The 27,098-nt window shown below is 43.4% G+C and overlaps 1 protein-coding gene across 2 annotated transcripts in view; it reads left to right on the forward strand.

Moving 5' to 3' along the window:
- The first annotated feature begins 1,563 nt into the window (after positions 1-1,563).
- Positions 1,564-27,098, forward strand: part of RAB3B (RAB3B, member RAS oncogene family) — a 52,297-nt gene continuing 26,762 nt past the window's right edge. The window contains exons 1-3 of one of the 2 annotated variants that reach the window (XM_074545802.1): positions 1,564-1,756; positions 6,513-6,593; positions 11,758-11,985. In XM_074545802.1, the coding sequence (XP_074401903.1) occupies positions 6,573-6,593; positions 11,758-11,985 (249 nt within the window). In that variant the 5' untranslated portion in view covers positions 1,564-1,756; positions 6,513-6,572. The remainder of the gene's footprint in view (positions 1,757-6,512; positions 6,594-11,757; positions 11,986-27,098) is intronic. The other variant, XM_074545803.1, reaches the window with a different exon arrangement.

Raw genomic sequence — 27,098 nt, forward strand, 5'->3', positions numbered from 1 at the left:
CAAAGGTGCAGGTGTGTGCCCATGACCATTTGCACTCTGTGTTGGTGCTTTGTAGGGCTGTGGGATCACAATGATTTTCTAGACTGAGCATCAGTCAGCAGACAGAGGGAAGAGCTCTACCCATGCTGGGTTGATGAGAAGTCGGGTTTTGGCAGAGATCAATTACCCCAGAGCAACAAGAGGATTGCAAGGAGCAGGAAAGATTTTTTTAGGTGTCAAGCCTGCTAGGCTGTCTTTGAAATACTTGTTGTAATGAGTTGGGGATTTTGTTACGCTGTTGATTATTTCTAGTTGCCTACACAAAGCTGTTATTTTGCTTAAAGCTTAAATCAGGGCCTGGTTTATATAACAGTAATTTTAGCTGGGGTTTTGATGGCAAATACACATTTTCATTCTAGATGAGGGTAGAAAATTACTCTGATGTTGGGTAGAATTGTCCCCTGGGCCACCTGGCAGATAGCTCTGACTTGAGTAAAATGGCATCTCTGATCTGCAGAGAGAAGAGGTGCTCCTTAAGGCTGCTCAGCATCTCTCCTGTGATTGTTCCTAAAATGTTCACCTTAGCTATATGCTAGTCATACAGTACTACTGTGCTCCCTGGCTTTCTACACTCCCATGACACTGGTAACTGGTCAACTGCTCTGGACAAAAGGTAGCAATAAATCAATTGTCAGACTCCTCTAAAGTGAGGGAACTGTTATAAAGCTCAAGCTGCTCCAAGGGCTGGTTGACCTACGAGCCAGTCTGAAGATCAGAGCTGAGGATCAGATGCTGAAGATCACCAGATGTGCAAAAAGCTTTTACAAGGGGACAAAATTGTTCCTGCGCTGTGTGGGCAGTGTCCGAGCCAAGTGCTGCACATCAAACAAAAGGCACAATGAGACTGAGAAGAAAGCAGCAGTGCTCTGGAGGACTGGTGAGAAGACATCTGCACCCCCAAGTTTTAGGGGTTTGAGTTCAGAGGTACTGCCTGAAGGCAGAAACCCTGCAAATCCAGTACCTTTGAGCACCTCCTGCTCTGCCTCCCCTCACAAGGAGCCTCTCTCCTGGGGCCCAACAAGACCTCGTGTTTGTGCTGAGGCACTTGCTTAAATCCTGCCATCTGTGCCGATTGTTAGGGAAGCACCTTCTTGGTTATGCCACACATAATGTTTAATATGTTTTTAAAAACCCAATATTTTGTTCATTCTGTCCAGGGCGTCATGTTCAAAGACTGTTTTGGTTTCCTGGAGAGGAACAGACCACAGTCAAGTCTCTCTGAGGTCTAAAGGGTTTTAAAGCCAAGAGGGTCCACCACAGCCTCTTCATCAGAGCTCCTTCATGTGAACGACTTAGAAAGCAGCCCCTGCCTCAATTTCTGTCTCCTCACCAGTAGGAATGTAGTGCCTGATGCCACATCGGCCATCACTAGGCTTCAGAGTTAACCGTGCTACTGATGACAATCCCAGCCCGTGCGGAAAGCGCGGTAAGAACGGCAAGTTCGGCTCGTACCCGGGACGTTTGCCGGGCCCGCGGGGGCTCCTGAGGCGATTGCCGTTCCCGCGCTCCCCGCGGGCCCCCGCCCCGCCCCGCCGCGCTCCGCCCCCGGGGCCGCCCCAGGTACCGGCGGGGGGGCGGCTCCCGCCACGCGAGCAGCGGCCGCGGGACCGCTCGCCTTAGCTCGCTTCAGTTGTGTTCGGCTCGGCTCGGCTCGGTTTGCTTCGGCTCGTCCCGGCTCGGCTCGGCTCGGCTCAACGCCGCCGCTCCTTCTCCGCAGGTAAGAGCCGCGGCTCCTCTGAGGGAGCTCCTTCCGCGCCGTCGGGGCTGCTTCCCCCCGAAGGTGGCGGGGAAGGGGCTGGCGGTGTTCCGCACCTCTTGTCCCCAACCGGGACCCACAAACTCCTCCTGCCCTCCTCGCCCCGGGCTCCGCGGGACGGCAAGCTGGAGGTGCCCGGCGGGTGAGCTCCGTGCCCCGAGGTGTGTTGTAACGGGCAGCCCTCGGGAGCGGCGGGGCGGAGAGGGCAACAGCAGTTCCATCTCCAAAATAAACATATCCCAGCAACGAGAGGCGATATAATCTTGCCTTATCAGTAAAATACCCTCAGCCTCGCGGGAGGGGGGAGAGCGGAGAGCGGGGCCTTCCCGGCTGTTCCCCAGCAGGTGCGTAACCCGCCCGTTCCCGTCACCCCGGGCCGTGCCCGGCTCGGGGAGAGGGAACAGGGAACAGGTGACAACAACCGAACTGCTGGGAATGGAGCACTGCCGGAATCGCGGCGCTGCTGTCGTCGTGGCTGCTCGGGCAGGGCACGGACCCGCTGCTGCCTCACAGCCCGCCCGAGCCGGCGGAGCGGACTTGCCCGTGCCCACCCTGCCCGTATAGCCCCGGGCAGCGCGCCCACCGCACCAAACCGAACGGATCCACCTTCTAATTCAGTTCATAAAAAGTACAAACTCTCCAGTTCGTCCAGTTTATGCTGTGCAAAACGCATGTGGTATTTTATTTTTTTTTTGCCCCGCATTCTGGGACGACGCGTCGGTTTTCTCCGCTGTTTTGTTTCTTGCCCGCAGCCCGGCAGTGCCGCTGGTGTGCGCGGTAACAGCGGCCGGGGCACCGCAGCGGCATCGCCAGCACCGGCACCAGCGGCTCCACCTTCCCTGCCTCCCAAGGCTCCGTCTCCACGCTCTCCTTTCCTTCTTACAAGCTTGTGGGCTTGTGCAGTGCATCAGGTTGATCTGACCTAAGTGTAACTTGTCAAAAAAGAAAAAGAAGAAAAAAAAAAAAAAAAAAAAAACAAACCGAGGGGGAATAATTTTAATGTGGGTTTTCCCATGTCCTGAGACATGACCGTCGTCTCTGAACATGGTTCTGTGAAATTCTTTGGTGGCAAATCTGGTTTTGACTTCTCCTGTTTTGTTTCTCATCACTTATTCCTCACTCAGTGCTGCACTCTCAGTTGTGCAAATAATAGTTTGCAGGGCTTAAGAGTTGCCTGGATTAGCTCTGGGTTCAAATAACATTCTCTTGTGAAGGTTTTTTCTTTTCCTCCTCCGAAGGAAAAAAATGTCACAGGAACTATAATTTTGATCTGTGTGTTTGTAACTGTACTCAGATCATGGGAGCACTGGTATTGGGTTATAGAGGGTACAAAATTGAATCCATACACTGCTGTATGGAAGTGTGTAACTAAAAGGCTTTTATTTCCTGTTATTTGTGCTTACTATCCTGGAGGTGGTTGTATATGCATTTACTGGGACTTCACTGCCTTCAGGATGGTTTTATCAGAACAATTTATACTCTAAGTCAGAAGAGAGACAAATAAACCCAATTAAGATCAAGATTCCTTTGCAGTTTTGACAAAATCGTGATGCCCTCTTTGCAGACCCAATATATTTTCAGGTGACAATGTGAGAAGACTTATCAGCTTTATGTTTTACTAGCAGTAGTTCTTGTGTGCAGCAAAGCAATGCATTTAGTATTTGTTAACATGATGGTTGTTGTGTAGTAGTCATGTTAGCTGCGTAGTTCAGAGGTGGTTTTTCCTACCTTCATTTTCATATGTTCTCATGCAGCTCCAGATTAAAATGTGCAGGTCACAGCATCACAGTTGAGGGTCTTGCATCATGCTGCCTGATTGTAGTTCCAGGGAAGGGCTCTCATGTCCACTTTGCCCCCCAGTATTTTTTGTACCTGGTTGGGCTGAAGAAGTAGGGTTTTTTGAGGCAGTTCTCGATGGCTAACACCTAGAAATGTCCTGAACTGGTCATTTCAGTTATGCTTTTTGCTGTAAAAATGTATCTTTTGCTTCAGGTTCTGCATATTTAGTGAGCTCTTGGAAATGTGTGCTTAGCTTAGTGCAGTAGTGTTTGATATTTGAAATAAGCAATAAGATTTATGTTTGGGAGTATTAGCTCATTAAAAATTGGGAAATGTGAGGGTGCTTGTTCTAATCCCAGTTAGCAGGTGGCTTACTTTGCAGCATGGGAGAACATCATAGCATAGAGAAATGAATTAACTTATTCATCCCAGATTTTCTGCTTGGAAGAAGAGCATTAACAGGCAGCAAATTAGACTTCTGCACTGCAGAGGCATCCTAAGCTGGCCCTGTCTCTGTGTGATTCTGGTTTGCAGGTGGTTTCTACAAGACAATTCCAGCCTCTGGTCACTTGATTCGGTGAGGACAGCAGCTTGTTTTTATCTATAAATGAAAGGTTTTAGACCCAGTGGTGCAGAAAAATCTGTATCTGTGTCCTGCTCATTGGTGGAGGGGTGTCTGCCTGAGCCTGCATGTGGCCTCGCTCTATCTCCAGAGAGGGTGAGTGCCATCATGTGCCTGAACTTCCCTTATCTTCCACCACTGTGGGAGGGCATGGTCATGGCTTTCTCCATGGAGGGCTGTATCCCAGGGCAGGACACAGCTGTGCAGGGATCTGCAGGGACTCACACTCAGATTCATCTCGTGCGTTGCTCTGTGTGCTTGCATGTCGCTGCTCCCTCAGTGTGTTCAGCAGTGAGGTGTGAGGAAGGGCTCCACCATTGCCAGTTCCTTCCTGAGAAAGAGAGCAGAGCTGCAGGGCTGGAGATCCCGTGAGGAGCGGGCTGAATTCCGGTGTTTGTGACAGGAAGGAAGGGCTTTGAGGATGGTGAGTTTTGTAACAGCCCTCAGTCTCATCAGTGTGCACCGGTCTCTGGGACAGGGCTGGATTCGGGGCAGCCTCAGCCTGCAGTTCTGTAGCACTAGAAATTGGCTGGCTCCAGGATTCCCAGTTCAACAGAATATTCAAGGAGTTGTGGAAATCTCTGCATCCCCTCTTTAGGGCATAGGGAAGATAAAAATCCCCTCTTCCTTGCATCCTCTGGGAGAGAGCTGAGCTAGGTTCAGATTTTTTTACCATTACATATTTTTCTATGTATTTTCTGGAGCAGTGTGCTTGCCAACAGGAATGGAACCGTGTGATAGTAAGAGAGTGGTAAACAACACTCATAGAAGAGAGTACAAAAGTGGAAACTAAAATATCTTTAATTTTTTTTTGTTTGTTTTTGTTGTAATACTAGAAGGACTAATTCCTCCTTCCTGAGAGTTTTATTCTGGCTCTGAAATGGTCTTTGAGGATGTTGAATGTCGTGCAGGAAATGGGAGAGGCATGGCTTGATGTTTGACTCAAGTAAATCTTTTTAACAGTCGAACAAAATGTTGTAAAGTTAGATGGCAAAAAAAGTGGTACCTGCTGGTTCTTGACTCATGTTCCACATCCAGCAAGTTCTTAAAAATCTTTTAAAAGCTGTTTTTAAAGCCTGTGTTCCCAAATCTAAATGGGAATGAAAATAACCACTGACATTGCTTACAGGTTTTCATCCTTTAGTTGTTATGCATATATTGAACTTTTTTGTAGCATGTAAGTTCCAGAACAAATCCACTACAAGCATCTTCTTGTAAAGACTTCTGGACTCACTTATAGATGAATTTTATTAAAGCTGAAGCACTCAAGATGAAGAGCTCCCATTTTTAAGATAATAAACATAGACTTTCTGTGTAGAGAATTGAAATGTTTTTGTTCTAGATCTGTCAGTTGAGTGGCATTTAGATGACACCCCAAAGTCGAGTTTTGGACAGTACTGAAGAGTGAGCCAGAGGCTGTCACAGGGAGCAGCTGTTGCAGGGGGCAGGGCTGTGAGAGCAGGAGGAAATGTAACTGAAAAATGTGCAATACTTTGAGCAAGAGCAAGCTGCTGCGGTGCTGCCAAGCGAGGTGATTGTCAATTGTGTGGATCCTGAGGAGGGATTTGTGTTTGATCCAAATTCCGGCCTGGGGTGGGTGGCTGCAGCCTGTTATTTACGTAAGGTCCGAGTGTGCCCAGGTGCTGTGGCAGGCTCCACAAGCAAGATAATGTAAGTCAGGGTGACAAATGGTGCTGTCCCCTGGCTTACTGGGGAGAAAATGCACCAGACACAAACTCGGCCTTTACATTGTATTAGCCATGAAAAAGACAACGATGTTCTGTTATGTTTTTCTGCTCTAAATCTGGAATAATTATTACTTTGAAGCAGATATTTTTGTGTAGGTGTGCTCTAAGTTGCAGATGTCCTATTGCAGTTGTCTTTGCAGCATGGTAGACTTTGATCCAGGCTTTGTGCAAAACACCCTTGTGTACAGAGAGATTTCAGCTGCTTCTTGGTTCTGTTTGCTTGCTGCCTTTCTTCAGGAAATGTGCAATGATTCCTATCCAAGGTTTTCTGACCACTTGTGAGATTTATCTGGAACTTTAATTTTAGATTAGTAAAGATAATCTCCCTTTAATAAACTTTAAACTGATGGCTTCGAATGTTTGCTGTTATCTTAATATCTGTCACTAACTCAAACCCTGTTTCTGTTTTCTTTGTACACTACAGGATTTTCCTCTTTACCTTCAGTGGAGGAATCTCAGACCTCGCACAGCGCTGTGTTCCCAGCCTAACCCCATTATTCCCTTACCTAATATTCTAATTATTCATCTTTACCATAATCATTGTAATCCTTTTGCTTCTACATCGCAGGTTCAACAGTGTGACCACTCTCTTGATTCATATACTCACAGCAAAGCCTTCATCTCTCTCATGGATTATAGATCTAAATTGGTAACTATCGCTTGCTTGCAATGTTTATTAGCACTTGTTAATTGCTCATACTCTGTTTTCTGCTTCTGAGAAATCTCTCTTGTAGAACAGCATTTTATAGAGTCTCTAAGGTCACGGCCTTGTTTCCTTTATGAGCTTTATCCTTAGGACAGCGCACATTGGCTCTAAAAAATTCAATTGCTTGGTAGAAATCTGGTTCAAAATGGAAATTGATTTCTGAAAAAGAAAACAGTATTTATTTTCCAATGACAGAGCACATAAAGGAGTGAGTTTTTACAATAGAAAATTGACTTAGATGTGTAATTTGTGAACTAGAATACTTTTAACTTAATTGCACTTTCTAAGACTTTTTGGGAAAAAAATACACAAGGTATTAATGCTTTTGAGAAGAAGTTATGTTGCACATTAGTAGCACCTCTCATGGGTTACTGTAGAAATACAAAGGAGTGGTTTCATCCCATCCTCTCATCTGCCTAATTAAAGTGTGTTACTGGATGATGATAAGACAGTTAAACTGTCACATTTAAATTGTTACTGGTCCTAAGTAGCATAAGACAAATATAGGAAATTACACTTTTGGCTTTAAAAATGAGGCATATTAAAAGATGTTTTTATTGCTAGAACTGCCCAGAAGTTGTAGTACAGAGAATACACAGGTTCATAACGAGTTGAATTTGCAAATGTGTCTTAGGGTATAGTTTGAAGTATAAGTTGCATCGGTGTGACCAGGTTTCATGGTTAACCAGGGTGACTGACAGCAGAAAAGGAGATTCTTTCCCAAATTGACTTCTTTCTCACACTGTTGTGAGAGAGAATAGGATGTGGAAACAGCATCTCAGTGAACACACCCACATGGTTGCTAATAAAGGGACAGGTGACCTTCCAAGGTAATGGTTGGATTTCTTGTTTCTTGTCATGAGAGGATAAAGAACAGCTCTCCATTAGTTTGTAGCCAAAACCATAAGGGCTGGCAACACTAAAAGTCAACCTTAGCCTTTTTTTCTGGCAATAAATAAATGGTGAAAGGTATATCAGTTAATTTCTAGCCAACACTTTAAGTTTGTCCTGAAGTTGTGTGTAGGCAAAAAATGTTTCAGAGCAGGGCTTACAGTGACCACTTCCAGTGACTCCTAAGAGCAGGAACACTTTGATGTTTGTGTTGCACTAGAAACCAGTTTGAGGCTTCACCATGATGCTGGTCACAAATTGAGCACAGTTGTGTGGATCCATCTATGTGACAGATTTTAGTCAGCACTAAAAACAGCAAAGGCTGGTTTCCCATGCAGGTGTCTTAGGGCAATTAGCTTTTTTTCTTTTAAAATTCATTAGACCAAAATAGAAACTAAAGACAGGAGAGCCACTTTGACCCAGGAATATATTCTTTGGTGGCTAATAAGCTCTGATTAAGATTTTATTGCTTTAGAGCATTTGCAGCATCCTGCTCTTATGTGGTTTCTTTGTCTAATAAAAGATGAGCTCACACTGCAGGCTTTTTCCTCAATAGGGAAATAATAAAGTATCTCAGAGCTACAAAACTGCCTATTCCCACAAAACTAGTTGGAAGTGGCTGTGTTTGAGACCTTGCTCCCAAGAAGATTGTCAATATAAGTATGCTCTTAGCTACAAAAATGAGGCTATCCAGGCAAAAAACTAAATGATGCAAGGTCTCATACTGAAGTGTTCTCAAGGACAATCTGACTGGCAGCTTTTCCCTCTCCTGTGTAACAGGTTTTATGTCCTGTAGCAAAGTCTTTCCTGTGTAAGTATTTTATTGAGGATTAGTCCAAGAGAGTCAAAATGGAGCAGTGGAGAGCCTCTCCTTTGCCCTGTGTGTGGCAGCTGTGTTTGACCTGGTCTCCTGTAGCAGAGCTCTGTTGGGCTGTGTGTGTGTGTGACACAGCAGAGGTGCTGCTCTGTTTGCAGCCATCCTAAAGGAGCATCTGTGGCTGTGTGCCCAGGGAGCAGGGCTTGCACTGCCAGCTGGATGGATGGCCTCGGGCCAAGGAGGGAGGACAATCCCCTGGGAGCAATGGCTGTGTGAGCCTGCAGGGGGTTTGCACAGGAGCTGCCTGACCTCAGTGCTGTCTCCATTTGCCTGTGCTGCAGAATCTCCTCCAGGTGCAGGAGATGTGATTTTGTGGGCCTTTGTCTCAGTAGCATAGCAACTGCCACCACTTCCCACTGCTCTGTCCCCTCTGCTTGGCTCCCTGAGCCGTGAGGGATCAGGAGCTGAACCAACTTCCCAAACAGCCCTGCAAAACAGGAAAGCTGGAGGAGGATTTATTTTACACTGGGATCTCTGTGTTCTCTGAACCACCTCTCTGTGGGGTCCTCAGGGCTGACATGACTGGGGAGTGCTTGGAGCAGGAGTGAGACAACAGGTGGGGAAGAGAAAGGGAGGGGAGGAGCACCAGGATGAAGGTCTGCTGTTCCCTGGCTTTGGGATTCAAGCACAAATTCAGGGGCAGCCCTGCAAACACTTCCAGCCCAAGTGCTGGTGGAGCACAGCTTCAGCAATGATCTGCCATCAGAGGGATAATCAGAAATTAGTAAGAAAGTCCTTTCAGTTTCACTCTGTTCACTAGAGGGGAGAGGGAAAAGTGAAATTTAAGCAAGGGGATGGAGTTTTCTTTAAAATTTTTGTGCTCTGTCTGCCTGTGGCGATTCAAGATGCTGACCTGCAGCATCTTCAGGCAGCACAGAGGCCAGTGAGGGCTGTGCTTCTATGACAACAGCCCCACGTTCTGGACAAGTATCATTTGATCTTTTTCTCTGTGTTGTGCTTCTAACAAAGCTGCTCAAGCTGGCCACATTCTGTAATTGCTTTTTCAGCTGAGATCTGAAAGTCACATTTGTAGCCAGGTACAATTCTGATTAGAGCAATCTAGGAGGGTTAATAGGGGCAGCAGTGCTTCGGTTACAGGATCAGCTTGGAGTGTGTGCATGGGTTCTGGGCAGGCAGGGGTAGAAAGAAGATTCTGATTCCTGTATGATGAGTACAATACCTTTGTTAAAGGTCTGCCTCTGAATCTGTAAAAGATCAGGCTTCAAATGATGAGGGTTTCTCACTATTTTGAGCCTGTGTGAGTGGAATGGAGAAGTAGAGATTTTAATTGTTTTTTTCTTCTTTAGCAAGTGCACAAGTATTGTCAATGCAGTGATTATAAATGAGATTACTCTCATTTGTAGAGATTATGAGATGTGTATGGGGAACATAAATGACTCAAATGGAAAATTTTGTCGTCCAGTGTGGTGATGGTGCAAATCAGCTAATCACCTGATTCATAATTTTTGCAGCTGAGATTTCTAAGGATGAGGAGGCAGTAAGTGCATTGGCCTGAGTGTCTGAATGGAAGTTAGTCAGATGTTGAATTCTTCATTTTAGAAATTCCTGCCATGAACCACAACACATGGGTAGAAGAGCTGTTTTCTAATACACTAATGAGAAGAAAATTTGTGCTTGTGTTTTCTGGAGTGCTTGCAAAGGGCTGTAGACTGACTGAAGAGCAGCTGAAGTTCAGAAGAGAGTGCATCAGAATTATGCTGTATCCTACAGAGAAATACTTTTGGGAAGATTTTAATGCATTCTGTGCAGCTGTTCACTATTGAGCTACTGATAAATTTCTTCAGAAACTGCCCTTGTGAATGCAGTCTGTGAACGAAATGTCTGCTGCACCAGCCCTTTTCTGTGTGAGAAAGTTGCATGTGTTTAATCTGAGATAAACCCTTGTGCACATTGCACTGAAGTTTAAACTAGGTTGCTTTTGGTTTCTTTCCCCTCTGCTGGAAATTTAAGTGAAGTTATCATCCCTAATTAAACTTCCTTGGGATAGCATTTTGCTTTAGAGTTGTGATTTTTGAACTGTTTTTTTGGTTTTGTTGGGGTTTGTGGGGTGGTGGTGTTGTTACTGTATTTTTTCAGTGAATGGGTGAAGGTGAGACTTGCTAAGAAGGGAGGCATTTGGGCACATGCTGAGAGTAGATATTGGAGTGAGTTTTGTTCCCAAAGGTGCCTGTGAATTTGAGTTGAGGAGGAAATTAACTTCTGTGGGTGCTGGGTGAAGGAGAGACTTCTGTCACTGCTTAGTGCCTGCTGACTGCTCACGAGTAGGCCAGGCCCTGCTTTGCATAAGTAGCTGCTAATTAAACTTGTGCTGTCATTGCTCCAATTTGCAAACCTATAACTTGCTATAAGGAGCCAAGACCTTTGCTTATTTGATGTGTGGTCGTTTCAAACAGCATGAGAGATTAAAAGTATGGTATATCTGTTAAAAGGTAAAGTTTCTGTTTCCTCCTCTGTAGTAATTTGGTTGGTGTGGTTGTGTTCTGTACAACCAGAGGTGAAAATTCAGAATCTTACCTCTTCTCACCAACTGTCTGAGCTGCACACATTAGAGCAGCCAGAGCTGCTCAGGGCCCTTAATGATTCATATTCTGCTGTTGTTTTTTTGTTTCTGAATCTAAAAGGGATAATTTATCCATTTTAAATGCTGTCTGTACCCCCGTTGGAGCCCTCACGTTTTATACAGTCTTTATTCCAGTTGCAGTCTTAGGATAGGTAGGTGTTGGATGGATTCAAAGTTTCCAGCTGAAATTCATGGTTTTTCATCTTTTCCCATTTCCTTTTGTTTTTCTTCTGTGAATGTCGAGGGAGGGAACTTTTGTAAGGATAAAATAGTGGTGGTGCATACACTGGAAATAGGGATTTTCCATAGAACTAGTAAAACCAATTATTTAGGTTTATTTACCTTGGAGGCTGCTTGATGAGTTGCATGGTTGGATGCACTGTCAAAGATTTTAGTTCTTGGTTGCAGTTTATTGGAGCAACAGAAGTGGCACCCTGCCACTGGAGTAAAGAATGCTGTTTCCCCATGAGAATTGGAACAATCTGCAGTGGCCATCTGTTATTCTGTTAAATACAAAGCAGTGCAACAGGTGTATTTCTTGGGTTTGGAAGTCTTACCAGCATTGGTGAACACTAAACAGGAATTAAAGCCAGAATTTAAAAGAAGATTTCAAAGTGTGCTCCTCTTTAGTCAGCAGATATGGTGGTTATGACATTAGAAAGTGGAGAGATAACCTAAACATATGGTACACAGTTAAGGAATACAAATGCTGAACTGCTCTGAAATCTGTTCTTTTCCCACGTTTGTCATTTTCTTAGATGGCTTCAGTAACAGATGCCAGATTCAGGCAGAAGGATACTTCAGACCAAAATTTTGATTACATGTTCAAGCTCCTGATCATTGGCAACAGCAGTGTGGGTAAAACATCCTTCCTCTTCAGATACGCCGACGACACCTTCACCCCAGCCTTTGTGAGCACGGTGGGGATCGACTTCAAGGTGAAAACAGTTTACAGGAATGACAAGAGGGTGAAGCTGCAGATCTGGGTAAGTGCCAGCACTTTCAAAGATGCTTTATATTAATCCCAGCAGAGGTGTGATGGTAAAATGTGGCTTGTTGGGAAGTGGGGTTTTGGGTTGGTGTAGATTTTGGTTGTTCATAAGCTGTGTGTGGCTGGGCCTTTGTGTCCCTGCAGTAACCTGAGGGAGTTCTCTTGGTGTCTGTCTCACTCCTGATGTGGTCTGAGGAGCTGCTCTGCATTTGAGTGCACTCTACACACAGCTCATGCTATCATTTTATGGCCTCTACATGAGATATTTGTATCTTCCTGGAACTCATGTACCTGCTCAGCAGCCCATTTCTACCCAATTTCTGCCCCATCTTAAGAGCTTAATCTTCTAATTGCTCTACATACACCTGATTTGTAATTCTTTAATAATTGCATTTAAATGTCAAATTACAGTAATCACATCTGGGTTTTTTATTTATTGTGGTGATCTTGAATAGTGAGAATCTAAAATGAGGTGCTTTTTTTTGTACTACAACTACATGATTCATTTTATTTCTGTGTTGCTGGGTACAATGTAAAACAAATTATTTAATAAAAGATCCTTTTCATGTTGTAAAATCCTGACATTGAAACTAAGGTAGGTCGCCTGATGTGAAATTGATTGAATTAATTTAGGGTTTTGGCAATAAAAATGTTTTTACTTCAGGCTCTATAAGCAACTAAAGATGATTTCCTTTTAGTTGGTCTTTGGGAATTTTGGAACGTGAAATTTTCTAAGAATTTGTGTAAAAGCGAGACAGAAAACACCTTAAAATATTAGAGTTTTTTTCAAAGACACTGTGATTAAAGTGAATTAAGCAATAATCTTAATTAAATCTGTTAGAGTGCTTCTGGGCAAAAAGGGCTTTAATAACCTTAAACTTCTTTTGAAAAGAGATGTCAGGTGAATTCCTCACAGGGTGCAATCCCCAGGACCTGTAATATCGGAGTTACAACACTGTTGATTTAACATTTATTTTTTAATAAAAGGTACACCTAAGTGTTGGACAGTTTCCAGAGTAACTTGTGTTCTGTTCTTCTCTCTTTTTGCATGGATCCCTGACATGAGTCATGATTCAAGGACCTTAACAAAACCTCTGTGTGCCTCTATCAAAACCACAGCATTTAAACATGTTTGTGTCCTGCCTGTCCTGAGATTATATTTGCCATTAAATGTGTTCTCCAGGGTACATGAAGTAATAGTGGGGTCCATTAGCATACCAAAACTATGGGTTCCTGTGTGTGGGAAGAAAGAGTTTTCATACAATTGGTTTTTTAAACTATTTATAGCTGCTGTTGAGTTTCTGGGAGTGTGGGACTCTGTGGCTCCATTAAACCCTTTGCTCTGACTTACAATTTTCCAGTTATTTTGACATTTTTTCAAATTATTTCTCCCTAAGCTTGGCATTAAGCCTTATCTGAATCAGATTTAATGTGAAAATAAGTGAAGGAGAAGGTACAAGTGTTTGACTTAACCACTTCAAATATTTTTCTAAAACCCAGAGAAAAGCACTTCTAGGAACCTGTGATGTTCTCTTCTCCACAGAGCCAGGGTTTTTTCAGTTCAGGGCTGCTTGTGGAGCTCTGAAGTGGGCGCAGCTGTGGCACACTGGAGGGGCTGTGCCAAATAACCTTGTTGTGTGCTCTGCACTCTCAAGGTGAGAGGGGAGTTATTGCTGCTGTGCTGTGATCCAGAGGTGTGGGATCTCAACACCTCAGGACTGAGGTGCCGAGTCACCGAGACCACCCTTGGGGGGCTCGGGAGTCCTGGAATGTTGCCAGAAGTGTCTGGTGGCTGGACTTTGATCCTACACAGGAGACGACACCTGTATGAGGATAGGAGGGTTTCACCGGGGTGAATGGTGAAGGGATTAGTTAGTTAGAGGGTGAAACACAGGGTTTAGGATTTCTGTACAGGGGGGTTTAGAGAAGTAAGATGGAGGAATTGGGGCGTGTCCTGTCCTTCTTCTTCTTCTTCTTCTTCTCCTCCATCTTCTGTGGTGATGGTGGCACTTTGAGATTGGTTGTTACTAAAAGTGCACCGGGCAATAAGGGTGAAAGGTATTGGGGAAAAATGATAAATATTGTACACGTAACTTTGGGTATAAAGATAGGTGACCGCCCGGAGGGGAGGGGAGTGTGCTCATGGCTGGCTGCTGAGCAGAGCTCTGTCGGGCCGAAAGAAAATCTTTTAGATAAACAATTAATAAACACAGAGACCGAGAAAAGAACTGAAGCCTCTTCTGTTCCTTTGAAACGCGGGCTGCCCCAAGGCCACCCCGGGCCTTTCCAGGCCCTCCAAACAGCCGAAAACCGGACACAGAGGGATGCACCATCAGTGGGACTTCCTTTACACTGCCTGTGTTGAACAGAAGAGCAGAATTTGGGTGCAGGACCCAAATTCTTGTGTTGTCTGAAAAATTGGTGCTGCCTCAAGGGCCGAGCAGGTGCACGTGAAGGCTGACAGCTGTGTCTGTAAATGTCACTGCCCTGACTCCTGGTTTTGTTTCTCCAGCAGAAGTTGATGAGCATTTTAAAGCCAAAGAGCTTGCCTTTGTGTTTGTGCTGAGTTTGAGGGAGTCTGTATTTTGTGAATCAGGGTTTGACAGGCTGTCACATGGAATGATCAGAAGAATGCTCCTCTGTTTGGTTGTGGTGTCATTCGTGGGCCTCTTGCTTTGTTGACATTAACGCCTCCATCACCCAAATTGATATTTTAATAATCAGTTGTGCTTGTGACTAAGCAGTCTGGGAAATGATCTGCTTTGAAAAGACTTGAAAGGAATATCTCTCTAGCTTGAGAGGAACAGGACATAGCAGAGATATTCATGATGTTTTTAAGGTAGAATGACAGCACTGGTGCTGCATATGGAAACAGTAAAATGGTTCAGAGAGGGGTTTATGAAATAATTTTTGTTGGCTTTTTTCCCCTTTCTTTGAAGAACTCCAAGATCAGTTGACTGTGTTTTAATTTCAAATATTTTCTGTCTTGTTTAGAAATGGTAGTGTTGTGCTAATAGAATAAATTAACTTTATTGAGAACATTTGTTTTGTAGTTGGATGAGACTTAGTAATTTAATATCTAATTAAAAACATTTATTACATAAATATGTTTATATATTATATAGATATGTACATATCTAGATGAATGTAATTCTTGGATTAGATTTTTTTTATGCCACTGCCATCTGTAATAATACTTTTATATAAAGCATCTTCCTTATGATTGGGTTGTAAGGAGCCAACTTATAATATCTCTCTGCATTTCTTGATGAATTTTGTATTCCCAGAGTTGCTAATTACTGTTTACTGGAGGAAAACTATTATATTTTCAGCTAGGTATGTTTTTTATTATAAATAAATCTCAAAGGTAACATTATTATATTCTTAGCAAATGCAGACAGTTAATACTTAATGCAGAGTTCAGGTTGCCTAGCAGCTAGAGAGGGCCACTTTGTCCAGATCCACATGGAAGGAGGGTGAATGAATAAAAGTGATTTCAGTTTTAGGTAAGAGCAAGGTGAGATTTCTTTTTCTGCCTTGTGTGCATTTGTGTGGCTGTTGCTGGTGAGGAGCAATGGTGGTGAAAATGCCAGCAGAGCTCCTGGGCAGTGTGGCCTCGGGGGGAGCTGCTGGGGGGCAGCCTCTGGCCCTTGTGCTGGCCCAGGCTGGGTTCACTGCATCAACCCTTTCCACAGTATCCTGAATTAACAGGTAGAAAATCACTGGCAGGGTTCAGCCCCAAACACCCAATACACACTTTGTGTGAGGAATTTGATTACATTTCCATTATGTTTTTGTGCAGAACCTTACACAAAGGACTCTCAGCATTGATGTGATTAATTATAAACATAACTAAATACAGGGTTTGGCAGCTGATGGTACAGTTGAAACTGCTTTCAACCCCCTTTGTAAAAAGGAACAGAGATTAAATTTAACTTCAGGTTAAAAGGCAGAAAGGCTGTGATGCTCAGACAGAGGCAGCATATTTAGACTGCAGTAAGATTTTTCTTTTAAGGAGCTGTTTATCAGAATTAAACTGCTAGGATGAAGGTTTTTCCTTCTCATTAATAAAAATGTCTCTGTGGCTTAGCTGCTGAAACCTGTTGGGGTGTGAGATTAGCTTTAGTGGATGTCTGAAGCACGTGTTCCAGCTCTCAGGCACAGCTGGGGAGAGGGCACAAAGCAACATTGCTCTGGGTTTTTTTATTTTTAAATCAGAAATATGACAACTGCTAATTATACTGAGTGGCAGTTACCACTACAAAACAGAAAAGTATAAACCAAAATAACCCCCCTGCTGTGTAGCTGTCCAGAAGGCAAATACACAGTGTTTTTAACAGCTTTTTGTATCAGACATTGCCTGGATGACAGGATCATCTTGAGCAGCTCGCCTCTTAGGGAAGGGATTCAAAGCAGTAACACTGGCAACTGAGTTCCTTTTTTTTTTTCCTTTTTTTTTTTTTTCAGTTACAGGAGGTAAAATTAGAACACCATCATATTTGATTGTAAATTTTAATGTTAATTGCACACTTAACCAAAAGCTAATTATGCATTTCAGATGAGAGAATCATCTATTCCCAAGGCATCCTATTCCTGTCATGGTTTTGCTAAGTTCCTTGCAAGCACTGACTTTAGGCTTGAATGCTTGCACAAAACTTGTTTCTAAAAAAAGGGATAATAAGGTTCAGTAATTAAATGTATAGATGTGATAGTGATGGGTGTCTCTAAAGCACTAATGGGCCTGATTCTGCTTTTATGGACTCACAGTTGTTGTGAAATCCTCTGATTTGCTGTTTAGAGGAATTACTAAAATGGAGAAATTCATGATAGTGAAAAGATCAGGTTGATTCTTGTAAGGGAGTCAAGGATTACATTTTATTTGCAGCATTAAGGATTTACTGGGTCCCAGGAATGAAAATCATTGTGGGTGAGTGGATGTAAAGCACTGCTTCTCATGCTAAAATACAATGCACAATATTTGACTGGAGAAGAGATGCAGTAACAGTGTCTGTAATTCAATTCCAAGGTCTTGGTTATATCTCAAGTAATAATACTTCTGCTTTGAGAAGAACTTGGTGCTCATGCCACTCTGAATGGCTTTAAGATTAGAGTTGCAAGGGTGATCCAAAGCAGAGAAATAAAAACTTGACAAATAAGACAAAATGACTGATGGGTCAGTTACCCAACTCACTGATGAATTTATTGAACAGCCTAAGCTTGCTGAGCTGGGCATTGCTGTGTTTGCAGTCAGACAGTTGACAGGGAGGGTTTATTTCTGTTTATAGTTAATCACCTCAATCTCATTGTTATCTCATTAGAACACTGCATTACAGTGAAGGCCAAATTCAACCTCAGTCTAAGCTCTGGTACCACTGCAGCCATCCCTGCTGACAAAACTGGATTTGCTCTCACTGCAGGTGTAGTGTCTCTCTCTGTGCTCCATCTTTGCAGAGTTGCTGTGCCCTTGGAGGCCTTGTTTTGTACATTTCAGTGAAATGAGACACGTTCAGAGGTACCAGGCTGTATCCAGGGCAGTGTTGAGTGTGTTTGTTGATAAAGAGCTGTTGATAGTTCAAAGGTTTGGACCTTTCCTAGAGAAAACGGACCAATGCTGACTGTTTGTGCACTAGGGTGAAAGCTGTACATGGGAAATTTCAAGGGAAATGACTTACTTGATGAGGTGAGGCAGTTAAGCTTTGAGAGAACAAATTAATTGCCAGCCTCCTGATGCTTTGCAGTTAATGCTTTTTTACCAGAAATTCAGAATAGAGATTTTGAAGTAATTTTATATAAGGTCTGAGACTCACGTGTCTTGAAACCCTTTCCTGTTGTCCTTGTCTCATCAGAATCACCCTTATTATGATTTTCTTTCACAATTTTATCTCCTGCATAATGACTGGGTATATTCTATATTTAAATATGCTGGGTGATCAGTTATGAGATAACACAGGAGGTGGATTTTATGAGTTCTCACAGTGTTTGTCTCAAGTGAGGTTGTATTTAGTGTGTCACATTTGGTCAGATGAGAAAATAAAACTACTGTGCTTACTCACATTTATAACTTTCATGCATTGTGTTGTCTACTGCAGTGCCATGTTTATGCAACACTTGAGTACCTGAATGACTGATTTTAGAGCTCAAAAAAGGGAATCCAAACCCCCAGAAATGTTTTTCAGGGGTGAGAAATTGTACCCTGTAGCACAGCTGGAGTACCTAGGAATTTAGCAGCATGTACTTTGTGATTTATTTTCTGTTGTCCAGCTGTTCAACATCATCCTGATTGATTAAACAGCATGAACTGAGCTCCCAGAGATAAGCACTAATTTTCTGTGTTCTGTTGCACTGGAGGCATTGGACTTTGCAGACAGAAGGAAACATTTGTGAGAAGCACCAGAAACTGGACAAAAAAGCAGCACATTCCTGCAGTGTGGAGAACTGGGAGGTTTATAGTTTGCTGGTTAGGCTCTTCCATCTGCAGAGCAATGTAATATTTACCAGGTGACTCTGATCTCAACTCACATTTCTGGTGAGCTGTTCTGGCTGCCCAGCAAATAATGAGAGTGACAAAGCAGGAAACATAAATCCTGCTTGGGGTAAGAGTAGCAGCTTAGCACCTTGCATTTTATGGCAGGGGTCACTCCACTGGAGCCCAAAAGTGTACCCCAAGCATCCCAGTGTATCCTCCTCTGCTTCTGCCACAGTGTGGGTTTGCAGCATTGCTGAGATGTTCCTCCATCGGAATGGAGCTGCCAGTCCCAAGCGTCCCGCTCGGCTCACACATGGCACCCTGTGCTTCTGTTGTGCACTTGCCTCTTGCTTGAAAATTCCTCCAGTATTGCCAGTTCTGCTTTGCATCCATTTCTCTGCTAATCAAATACTCACTGCTTCACTACTAATTTGTGTTAGAAGCTGAAACAGGAGGTGGCAGGAGTGTTTGAAACTTGAGGGGAGCAGGTGTAAGTGCGGCAGATAAACACTGTGTTATGAGCTGCTGTGCTTCATTAACTCAAGTACCTTCATGTGATCTATGACTGAAGTGATTGAACTTTGTGTACTACTCAAAGGAGGCTCGATGGTGGTATTTTCTCAGCCAGATTCTGGCTGCTTTGTCGCTCTGACAAGCTCACCCAGACATCTGCAGCAGTGCTGGAGGGTGAAGCCGCGGCGAGAGAGCGGCGGCTGAGGATCCGTGTGCGCACAGATGCCGCTGGCGCTGCCGGCTTTTGCTGTCCCTCTGCTTTCCTTGCAGCCAGAGCAATAAAGCACACCATGCAGGGGAGCTGTGCAGAGGGTGTTTACGAGGCAGAGCACTCACCCTACTGCTGGTTTGGCTTTTGCCTGTGCTCATTCCAGGGCTCACCTGCTGCTTCCCCTCGGCGCGTCCCTGGGTCGGCGCTGCCTCCGTGGCACTTGTGAAGTTGCTGCGTGCTCAGTGCCATGGAAACTGGATCCTGCTCTGCTGCCTGCCAGCGGGCACCAAGCCTGCCCAGTTGTGAAAGGAGTGCTCCAAGTGCCAAATTGTGCTAGACTGGCATGAGTCAGCTTTGAGAAGTCCAGGTGAAGTCCTTTACCAAGGACTGCAAGTCTTTTCTTTTGAGGGAAGAAAGAGAAATAACTCCCATCAAATGTGTTTTGGATTTTTTTTTGAACTCTAAAAGGCTAAAAAATGTGTTTTCATTGGAATTACCACCAAGTGCTAAATTGCTTTCTTGCTCTGCAGTTTAACTTCATGCTGTACACATTTCTGTAAGGCTGGGCTACTTTTCCCATTGTTTCCTCTTTGTGTTGTGCACCCTGGCTTGCTCTTGGAGAGGTTAGAGGGCACCTTTGTGAGCACTTTTGCACTGACTGCAAGGTGAATTCTTGCAGAGTACTGTCATAACAACATTTAAAATTGTGGAGTTGTGTCTAAGAGTGAGCAAGTAGAGCTGGGGAAAAGTGAGGAATTCTTGTTTGCTTTTTACAGAAGAAATACTCTTGACTGTGATAAAGCACACACTTAATTACATGGAATAATAACACTGAAAATTTACAGCAAGCAAAGGTAATTAAGGAATGCATTTTTTAAGTCTTTGATGTACAAGAGTGGAATGATGGACCAGAATAACTTCTGTGCCTCTGTTACCCTCTCCTGGCCCTCACTGGGTTGCAGAACCACCAGCACTGTGAGGGCTGGTACTGTGAGAGCAGTGTAGTGAAGTGGTTTGAAAGAAGGAAGGTTGTGCTCAGTGCAGCATGATGGGGCTTGCAGCAAGCCTGGCTTAGCTAAAACACAGCTTCAGCTGGCTCTGCTGGGCCCCCTCCGCCTCTGGAGTCCTGTGCAGACAGCTCCACTCTGCAGTGCTGATGTGTCCTGAAGGGAGCAAGAGAGTGCAGTGAAAACTGGGGCAAAACTTGTGCAGAACCGAAGCAGGACCATGACAAGAAAAACCCCAGTGCCTGTAATGAATACATTAATTACAGTGCAAAACAGCACCAAAAAGAGCAGTGCTGGAAATGCTGGCTTGCAAGCAGCAAGGAGTGGTCCTGAGCAGCAATCCCAGAGGGGCTTGAGGGGTGGAATTGCTGTTGCAGAAGTGTCTGTGTGAATTCCAGGTGGATTCCAGCCCTCCTGGGAGTGGCTGGTGTCTGGGCTTCCCGAGATGGAAGTGGATTTATATTTGGCAAATCTCTTCAGCTGGTTTTTCTACACCCTTCCTCACCAAACCCCTTCTCTAGTTGTTTTCCTAAGTGTGAGAGTGAAGCACAAAAGGGACTTGAATGGTTTGGCTGATTATGGGATCTCAGAGCTTCAGATGAGCAGTATTTCTGTACTGATGCTCATTCTGACTGCTGTGGTATAATTATGCAACTGCTGCAAACCCATACCTGTTTAAGGTGCCTTATCCCAGCTAAAATGATCTTCTCTTTTAGAAGAATGACCTTCATATTGAAAACAGCATGCAACAAGAGTCACTACTGCAAAGATATTAAATGAGGTAAATCTGCAAGAACTGCTTAGTCCCTCTTGAATTTTTTGGGAATTGGAAGTGTAAGATTAGTAATTTCCTTCCAGTTGCACTGGTTAATGATTTTAGGGAAAAGCAAACTCTTGCAAGGGAAGAATCTGCATAAAGCCCTCCTCTGTGGTGTAATTTCTACAGTTTTGAGTTGCACATGCCACAGTAGCATGTTCAAAGCTGTGGCCATCATTCTGAGGTCTTGGAAATGTTTGAAATTACTTCAGTTTTCCTGCTAAAATTCTGATATAAATATGTATAGGAGCTACTTAGTGTTCAAGAGACTGCAAGAAATCTAAAGGGAACAAATTGAGTAAAAATACACCACTGTCATGGCAAAACTATTATTTCAGTAATCTTTTACCTAAATCTGGAATTGGTCTTGGTCTACAGAATATTTACTGCTTTAACAGGGAATTTCACCTGAGTGAGTGGAACTTGCTGAATCTGGCTGACAGTTGGACACAGCAGCACCTTTGCATCAGTGTAACATCAGCTCCAAGTGATTTGTCAGCTCTCCCATCTGCAGCAGGGGCTTTGGGAATGCTCCCTTGCCCACCTGGCTGGCAGACCAGGAAGCAGTTGTGTGTCAAAGCCTGATGTTGCTAAGTGATGGCAAAGTAGCCACCTGCCTTAGCATTTACAAACCCCAGTGCTCAAACAGAAGGAAATGAATAGCTTTATTTTCCGTTCACTGCATGCAAGGTGTTTATTCACTCTGGTCCTGAAAGTATCAAACATATGCATCCCTTTTACTCCAGCTGGAATCTTCAGGGCTTTCAAGTCCCTGGAGTGGCAGCTGTTTATTCTGCTTGAGAATGCATCCTCCAAATAATGTTGGATTACCCTATAGCTGTGAGAGACACTGCAGTCAGTTTGATGATTAAAAAAATACAGACTTTAAAAAAAACCAAACCAAAAACCCAATACAAAACCAAACTGCTTTTTATCACCTAATACAAAGGCAGGGAAGAGGTGGTATTTTTTTAGTTGGTTATAATGTCAGAATCCATGCAATGTCCCTCTTTATCTTTTCCCTCCTTTTTATTTTTTTTAAGCTATAGCCTATGTGGCCAAGAAAATTGTAGCATTGATTTATTTTCTTACTATATTTTTTGTGAAAGAGGCTGAGAAGAAATACAGGTTATCAGACTTGGTAACTACTCTGGGACTGTTACCAGGAAATGGGAGAAGTAGGAGATCTTTCACTTCTTGTCTACTTTATTTTACAGATATTAAAAAAAATTTATAAAGGTTAAATTGCCCTCATGCCACAGGTGAGTCTGCTGTGTTCTGCTAAAATCCGTCTGCTCAATAAAGTACTTGTTCAAAATAATCTCTCAAAGGGAAATGCTGAGTGACTTTTGCAGCCATGACTCATTGGATCTTCATTTTTTAAATGAAAAGATTCCCAAGACATATTAAGATCTCATCTATTAAATTCTTGATTAATAACAACAAGAGTATTAGTTTGATAGTGTGTCAAGGCTTGAGGGATTCATATAACCAGTGTTCTCTCTTCAGAACAGAAAATAGTTCATTTTTTCACTGAGAAGGACCTGACAAAGACCCAGGTTTGGAACTAGAGGCCCTCACCTGAGAGAATGGAAGCTTTGCAGTAGTTGTCTCCCTGTGGGATGCAATCAGGAATCCAGCTCCCCAAAGGAATTGGTCCTCCCTTCATCCAGAGGATGTGGAGCCCCTGTGTGTGTGCAGAAGGATCAGGGGTTTTCAGGAATGAAATCTGTACTGACATCAGTGATTACTTCCTACTCCTAAAAAATGAGCTCTTCCTGAGTTTTACAGTTCTGCCCAACAGAGATTTGGATTTGAATTTGAATTGGAGCAGTTTCTAGCAAGGCTTTCTGAGCCCAGAGAAGCTCTCTTCCAGAGTCAGGAGTGTGTCCTGTGTAAGGAAGTCTCCTCTCTTGGGAGTCTCGGTGCCTTGGTTCTCAGCTTTGGCAGTCCCAAAGTGTCACTCAGCTCCCACAGGCAGCTATAAAACCCTGTAAGTTTAGCTTTGCTCTTATGATTGATCTCTTCATTCACTCTGAGTAATGAATGGAACAGAAAATTGTGTTTCTTTGTTTTATTGAGTAATGAAAGGGAAAATTGTGCTTCCTTTACTAAACAACCATTGCCAAAAATAGCAATTGCAAAAATACCTGACTATATTTTATCTGTCTCCTCTTCCTTACTATTATTTTACTACACTAAATGCAATCTTTTTTTTTTCCCCTTTGGATTTCTTTCCATCTTTGTGCCCTGAAGCTGCAAACAGCAAATTTTATGAGTCATATAAATGTTCTGAGACATCAAATTAAGTACAAACTGGAGAATGAGTTCTCAAAAGGTTGTGAATGCTGCTGACGTCAATCTCAGATAGAAATAAAAAAGAAGATATGGCTGGCAGATCCTGTGAGCAGGACTGTAAGCACACTTATGCTAATTCTGTTGTTGGAGGAGAAATTGTGTTTTTATAAATGAAGGCGATAGTCCCAACTGAAGACTTAGCAGGCATTCATCTCAGTAACTAGATGATCTTGAGCTTTCATACTTTATGCTGAAATTTGCCTTCAGCAGATTCAAACAAAATTGCTTGGAAGTGACTAAAAAGAATGGCAGCATGCTTTCTGCTTTTCCAGCTTGTAATATAATTCAGTTTTCCAGCTCTGCTTCTGCAGAATTCCTCCTTCAAAGTGACATTGCAAAGTATGGGGTTTTCTGATGAACAGAAGGCTGTGATGAACCTAGTTAAGAGATTTTTCTTGATTGTCTCTGGCAGAGAGCAGAATTTTGAAAGTAGCAAGGAGTCATGAAAGTCAATATGTCTTATGAATTATTTTGATAACATGAAACATTTATCTTGCAGAAAGCTGCTAGTAAGACTGTTTTTTGAAGTTAAATGCATGCAGATTGCATATCCATATTGATGTGATGATACTATTGAAACTTCCTATAGGTGCAGTGAGAAGAGTGCAAGAAATTACTAAAGGAAAGGGATGCTTGGCTTGTGGAAACTACAGGGAAGTTATTTGTTGTTAGCTTATCAGTGCAGAATGTTTTTATGTGTGGGCATGTTTTGCCTTTAATGAGTGCAGCAGTTCAAAACTGACAGATAACTGATGTGTTTGTTGACTTCTTTATCCTACCTCCATTCAGGTGGTTCACTGGAAGCCTGCATCCAATTGTTAATTATTAGTGCTGCAGTGATCACTCTGACTCTGGATGTGTTTTGACCAAAGGTATGTTTCCAGTGGTGAAACAGGAGTTTAAGATGTTTAGCCCTTTTTCAAAGCAAGCTGTCCTTTGGAGAGGATCTTACAGCAGCAGGTACAACAGTGCCAGGCTCAGAGAGACCAAAGTGAATTGAAGTGAGCCCAGAGGAATTGAAGGAGCAAGGTAATGTGATTGCTGCTTAACTGGATCAGGGCAGCAGAGGAAATGCCTCCACCAGGTATCTGTATTGCTGTGCTCAGGTGCCTTCCTGATGCTGTGAAGAACTTTTGACAGATTGCTGTGGGAAGTCAGTTTTCAGACTGGTGGCACAGCAGGTATCTGGGTGTGAAATATTGCAGTCAAAGCCAGTATGAAAATAAACAAGAAATATCCCTTCAAGTTTAGAGATTAAATACAGGCTGGATTTACCTGCAGGAGCTCAGCAGGAAAGTAATGAAGTGGGACTGTCTGGCTGGGTACTCAGTGCAAAATGTGCTTTTGCTTTGATGCTGAGAGTGCAGGGAAAGAAGTTCTGGCTCTTGAAGAGTGTGCACACTGTTCTGGGAATAGAAATAACAAAGGAGAGCAGCTCCAGGGGTTGGTGGTGCTGCCAGCTCAGGGGACACCAGAGTGAGCCAGTCTCAAGGCTCAGGCTTCAGTCACAGGCTCCTTCTGGAAGTGGGACCAAACTCCATCCATTTCAGTCATTTTTCTGCCATAACTCCTTGGTCACCACTGAAAAGAAGTAGGCAGTGATGGGAAATAATGTGGTTGAAAAGGTATCAGCCACCAAGGTAGGAGATAACATATCTGAGGTATGTGCTGACAGTAGAATTCTAAGGCTTCTGACCAAAAATGATCAGAGATCATCTGGAACTCACTGTGTAAAATTTCATCGGTGAGCAAGGGACCTGTGAGGGATGAGGTCCTTTAAATTACACCTGTAGGGTTAAGAAAAAGTTTTAAATTGAGAGTCTGTGAGGGATAAAAAAGGATCTCGGGAATTTGCCTGATTCTGAGTGGAGGAGGAAGAGAGGCTTTAGTGTTTCAGTTATAGGAATATTTTGGTAATGCAGAGGTTGTCCACCACAGGCTGATGTATTGGAGATTGGCTTCTAAGTTAGGAAAGTGTTTCCCCTGCTATGTTACTTAAGTTTTTCATGATTATACTTCTCTATTGCATAAACATCCATTTCAGATTGCTGTTTAGATCAGAAGCTTCCACTGTTCAGGACAGGATGCTGAAACACTTCAGCTGCTAATCTGAGCTGGCATGGTGATTTCTTTACCCCATGGTGGTTCCTCTACCCCATGGTGAATGAGCTAGAGACAGAGAAGCATTTCTATTTCCTGAAGCTTCATGTTTCTGATTAACCTGCATAAAAATGAGTATCTGCTGAATTGATGCTTATCAGAATTCCTAAACAACTCTTCTGCCTCCAGCAGTGACACTCGATTATGTTTCTCACTCCTAAGCCTCTTAGAGGTTTAGCATTTATGAATCCTCTCTAATACTTTGCTTGACACATTTGGTTAGGCATATGACAGTGATCAGCTGAGAGAAAAACAAGTCATCTCATCAAGTACAAATTGAGGCTTCTGGTAAGGAGGGTGGAGAGGCAAGCTAAGGTTTCCTGCTGTTTGAAGTCAGAATAGAACAGGTTGTTAAAATAACTGTAATGCATTTAATATAAAAACAGACTATGTGTCCCCTTCCCAGGCAGCTTCAGAGAGTCCAGCACAGCTGGTTTTGTGAGCAGTTGGAGGAGGGAGGCTGAGGACTGGGTGACTGAGGAGAGGTGCTCGGCTCTGGTGCCTCAGGATGCCGAGCACACTGAGGGTGTGTATCTTACATTTGATATTGCTTCTGCAGCTGAGCTGTGGGGTAAAACCCAGACCCAGGGCTCTGAAGGGCTGCCCCCCCCAGTGCCTCTGCAGTGCAGAGTAGGTGATCTCATGGTGAGGAGGCAGCCCTGGTGCTGACTGGGGTGGTGGCTCCTGCAGCCCCTTGGTGCTCACTCACTCCTGACCCTCCTGCCCAGAGAAACTCAGCAGTGGCTGCTGCTCAGCCAGCCTGGGTAACCTCTCAGCAGTGCCTTCAGAAGGCTCCTAAGCATTCCTGCAATGCCAATGATGTTAAGAAGTAGTTGGTATTGTAAGCAGGTGCTTCCAGCTCGGCATACCTCGACAATTTGACAGCAGCCAGATGTTTAACTAGGTGGAGTAAGCGACGACTCAAAATGCCATCATATAAATCTTGCAAATGGTACCACAGCTGAGCCTCTGGGTGTGCCTGGTGAATTGTGATTTCTCAGAGGTCCTGTTTGATCAGAGACTGAGCTCTTCCTTTAACCTGTGATTGGATCCCACAGAGACAGCAGGTATTGTGATGCATCACTAGTGACTAATTTCAACAAGTCATTTAATTGCTCCTTTGGAGCTACACGAGGCTGGTTGAAAATAGTTAAATGTTGGTGTTTTAGTGGAAATTGTCCTAATATTGCCATGAAATAGAGCTGCAGAAAGAAGCTTCCTACAGCTGCACAGTCTTGCTTTGGTATACATTTCAGCCAGCATATGGTATGCATTTTAAATGAACACATGGAGAACTAATTTGATTTGAGTTGATTGATTTTGATTACTGGCATGAGGATATGCTAATGAGAAACAATCCAGCATGTCTAAAAGATTGTTTAAATTTCTGGCACAGCTGATACATGTTTGTATCATATGCATGAAAAGTAGGGGAGAAAATGTTGTCTATTTGGAAATTTTTCTCAGTGGTTACTCTGTGGTGAACAGGAGGAGACACATTATTCTGATTGCAGCTTGACAACACATTCTTCTATCAGTACCAATTACAACTGATTGAATATGTCTAGCTAGGACA

Source organism: Zonotrichia albicollis, chromosome 8 (genome assembly GCF_047830755.1).
Source record: "Zonotrichia albicollis isolate bZonAlb1 chromosome 8, bZonAlb1.hap1, whole genome shotgun sequence".
NCBI lineage: Eukaryota > Metazoa > Chordata > Aves > Passeriformes > Passerellidae > Zonotrichia > Zonotrichia albicollis.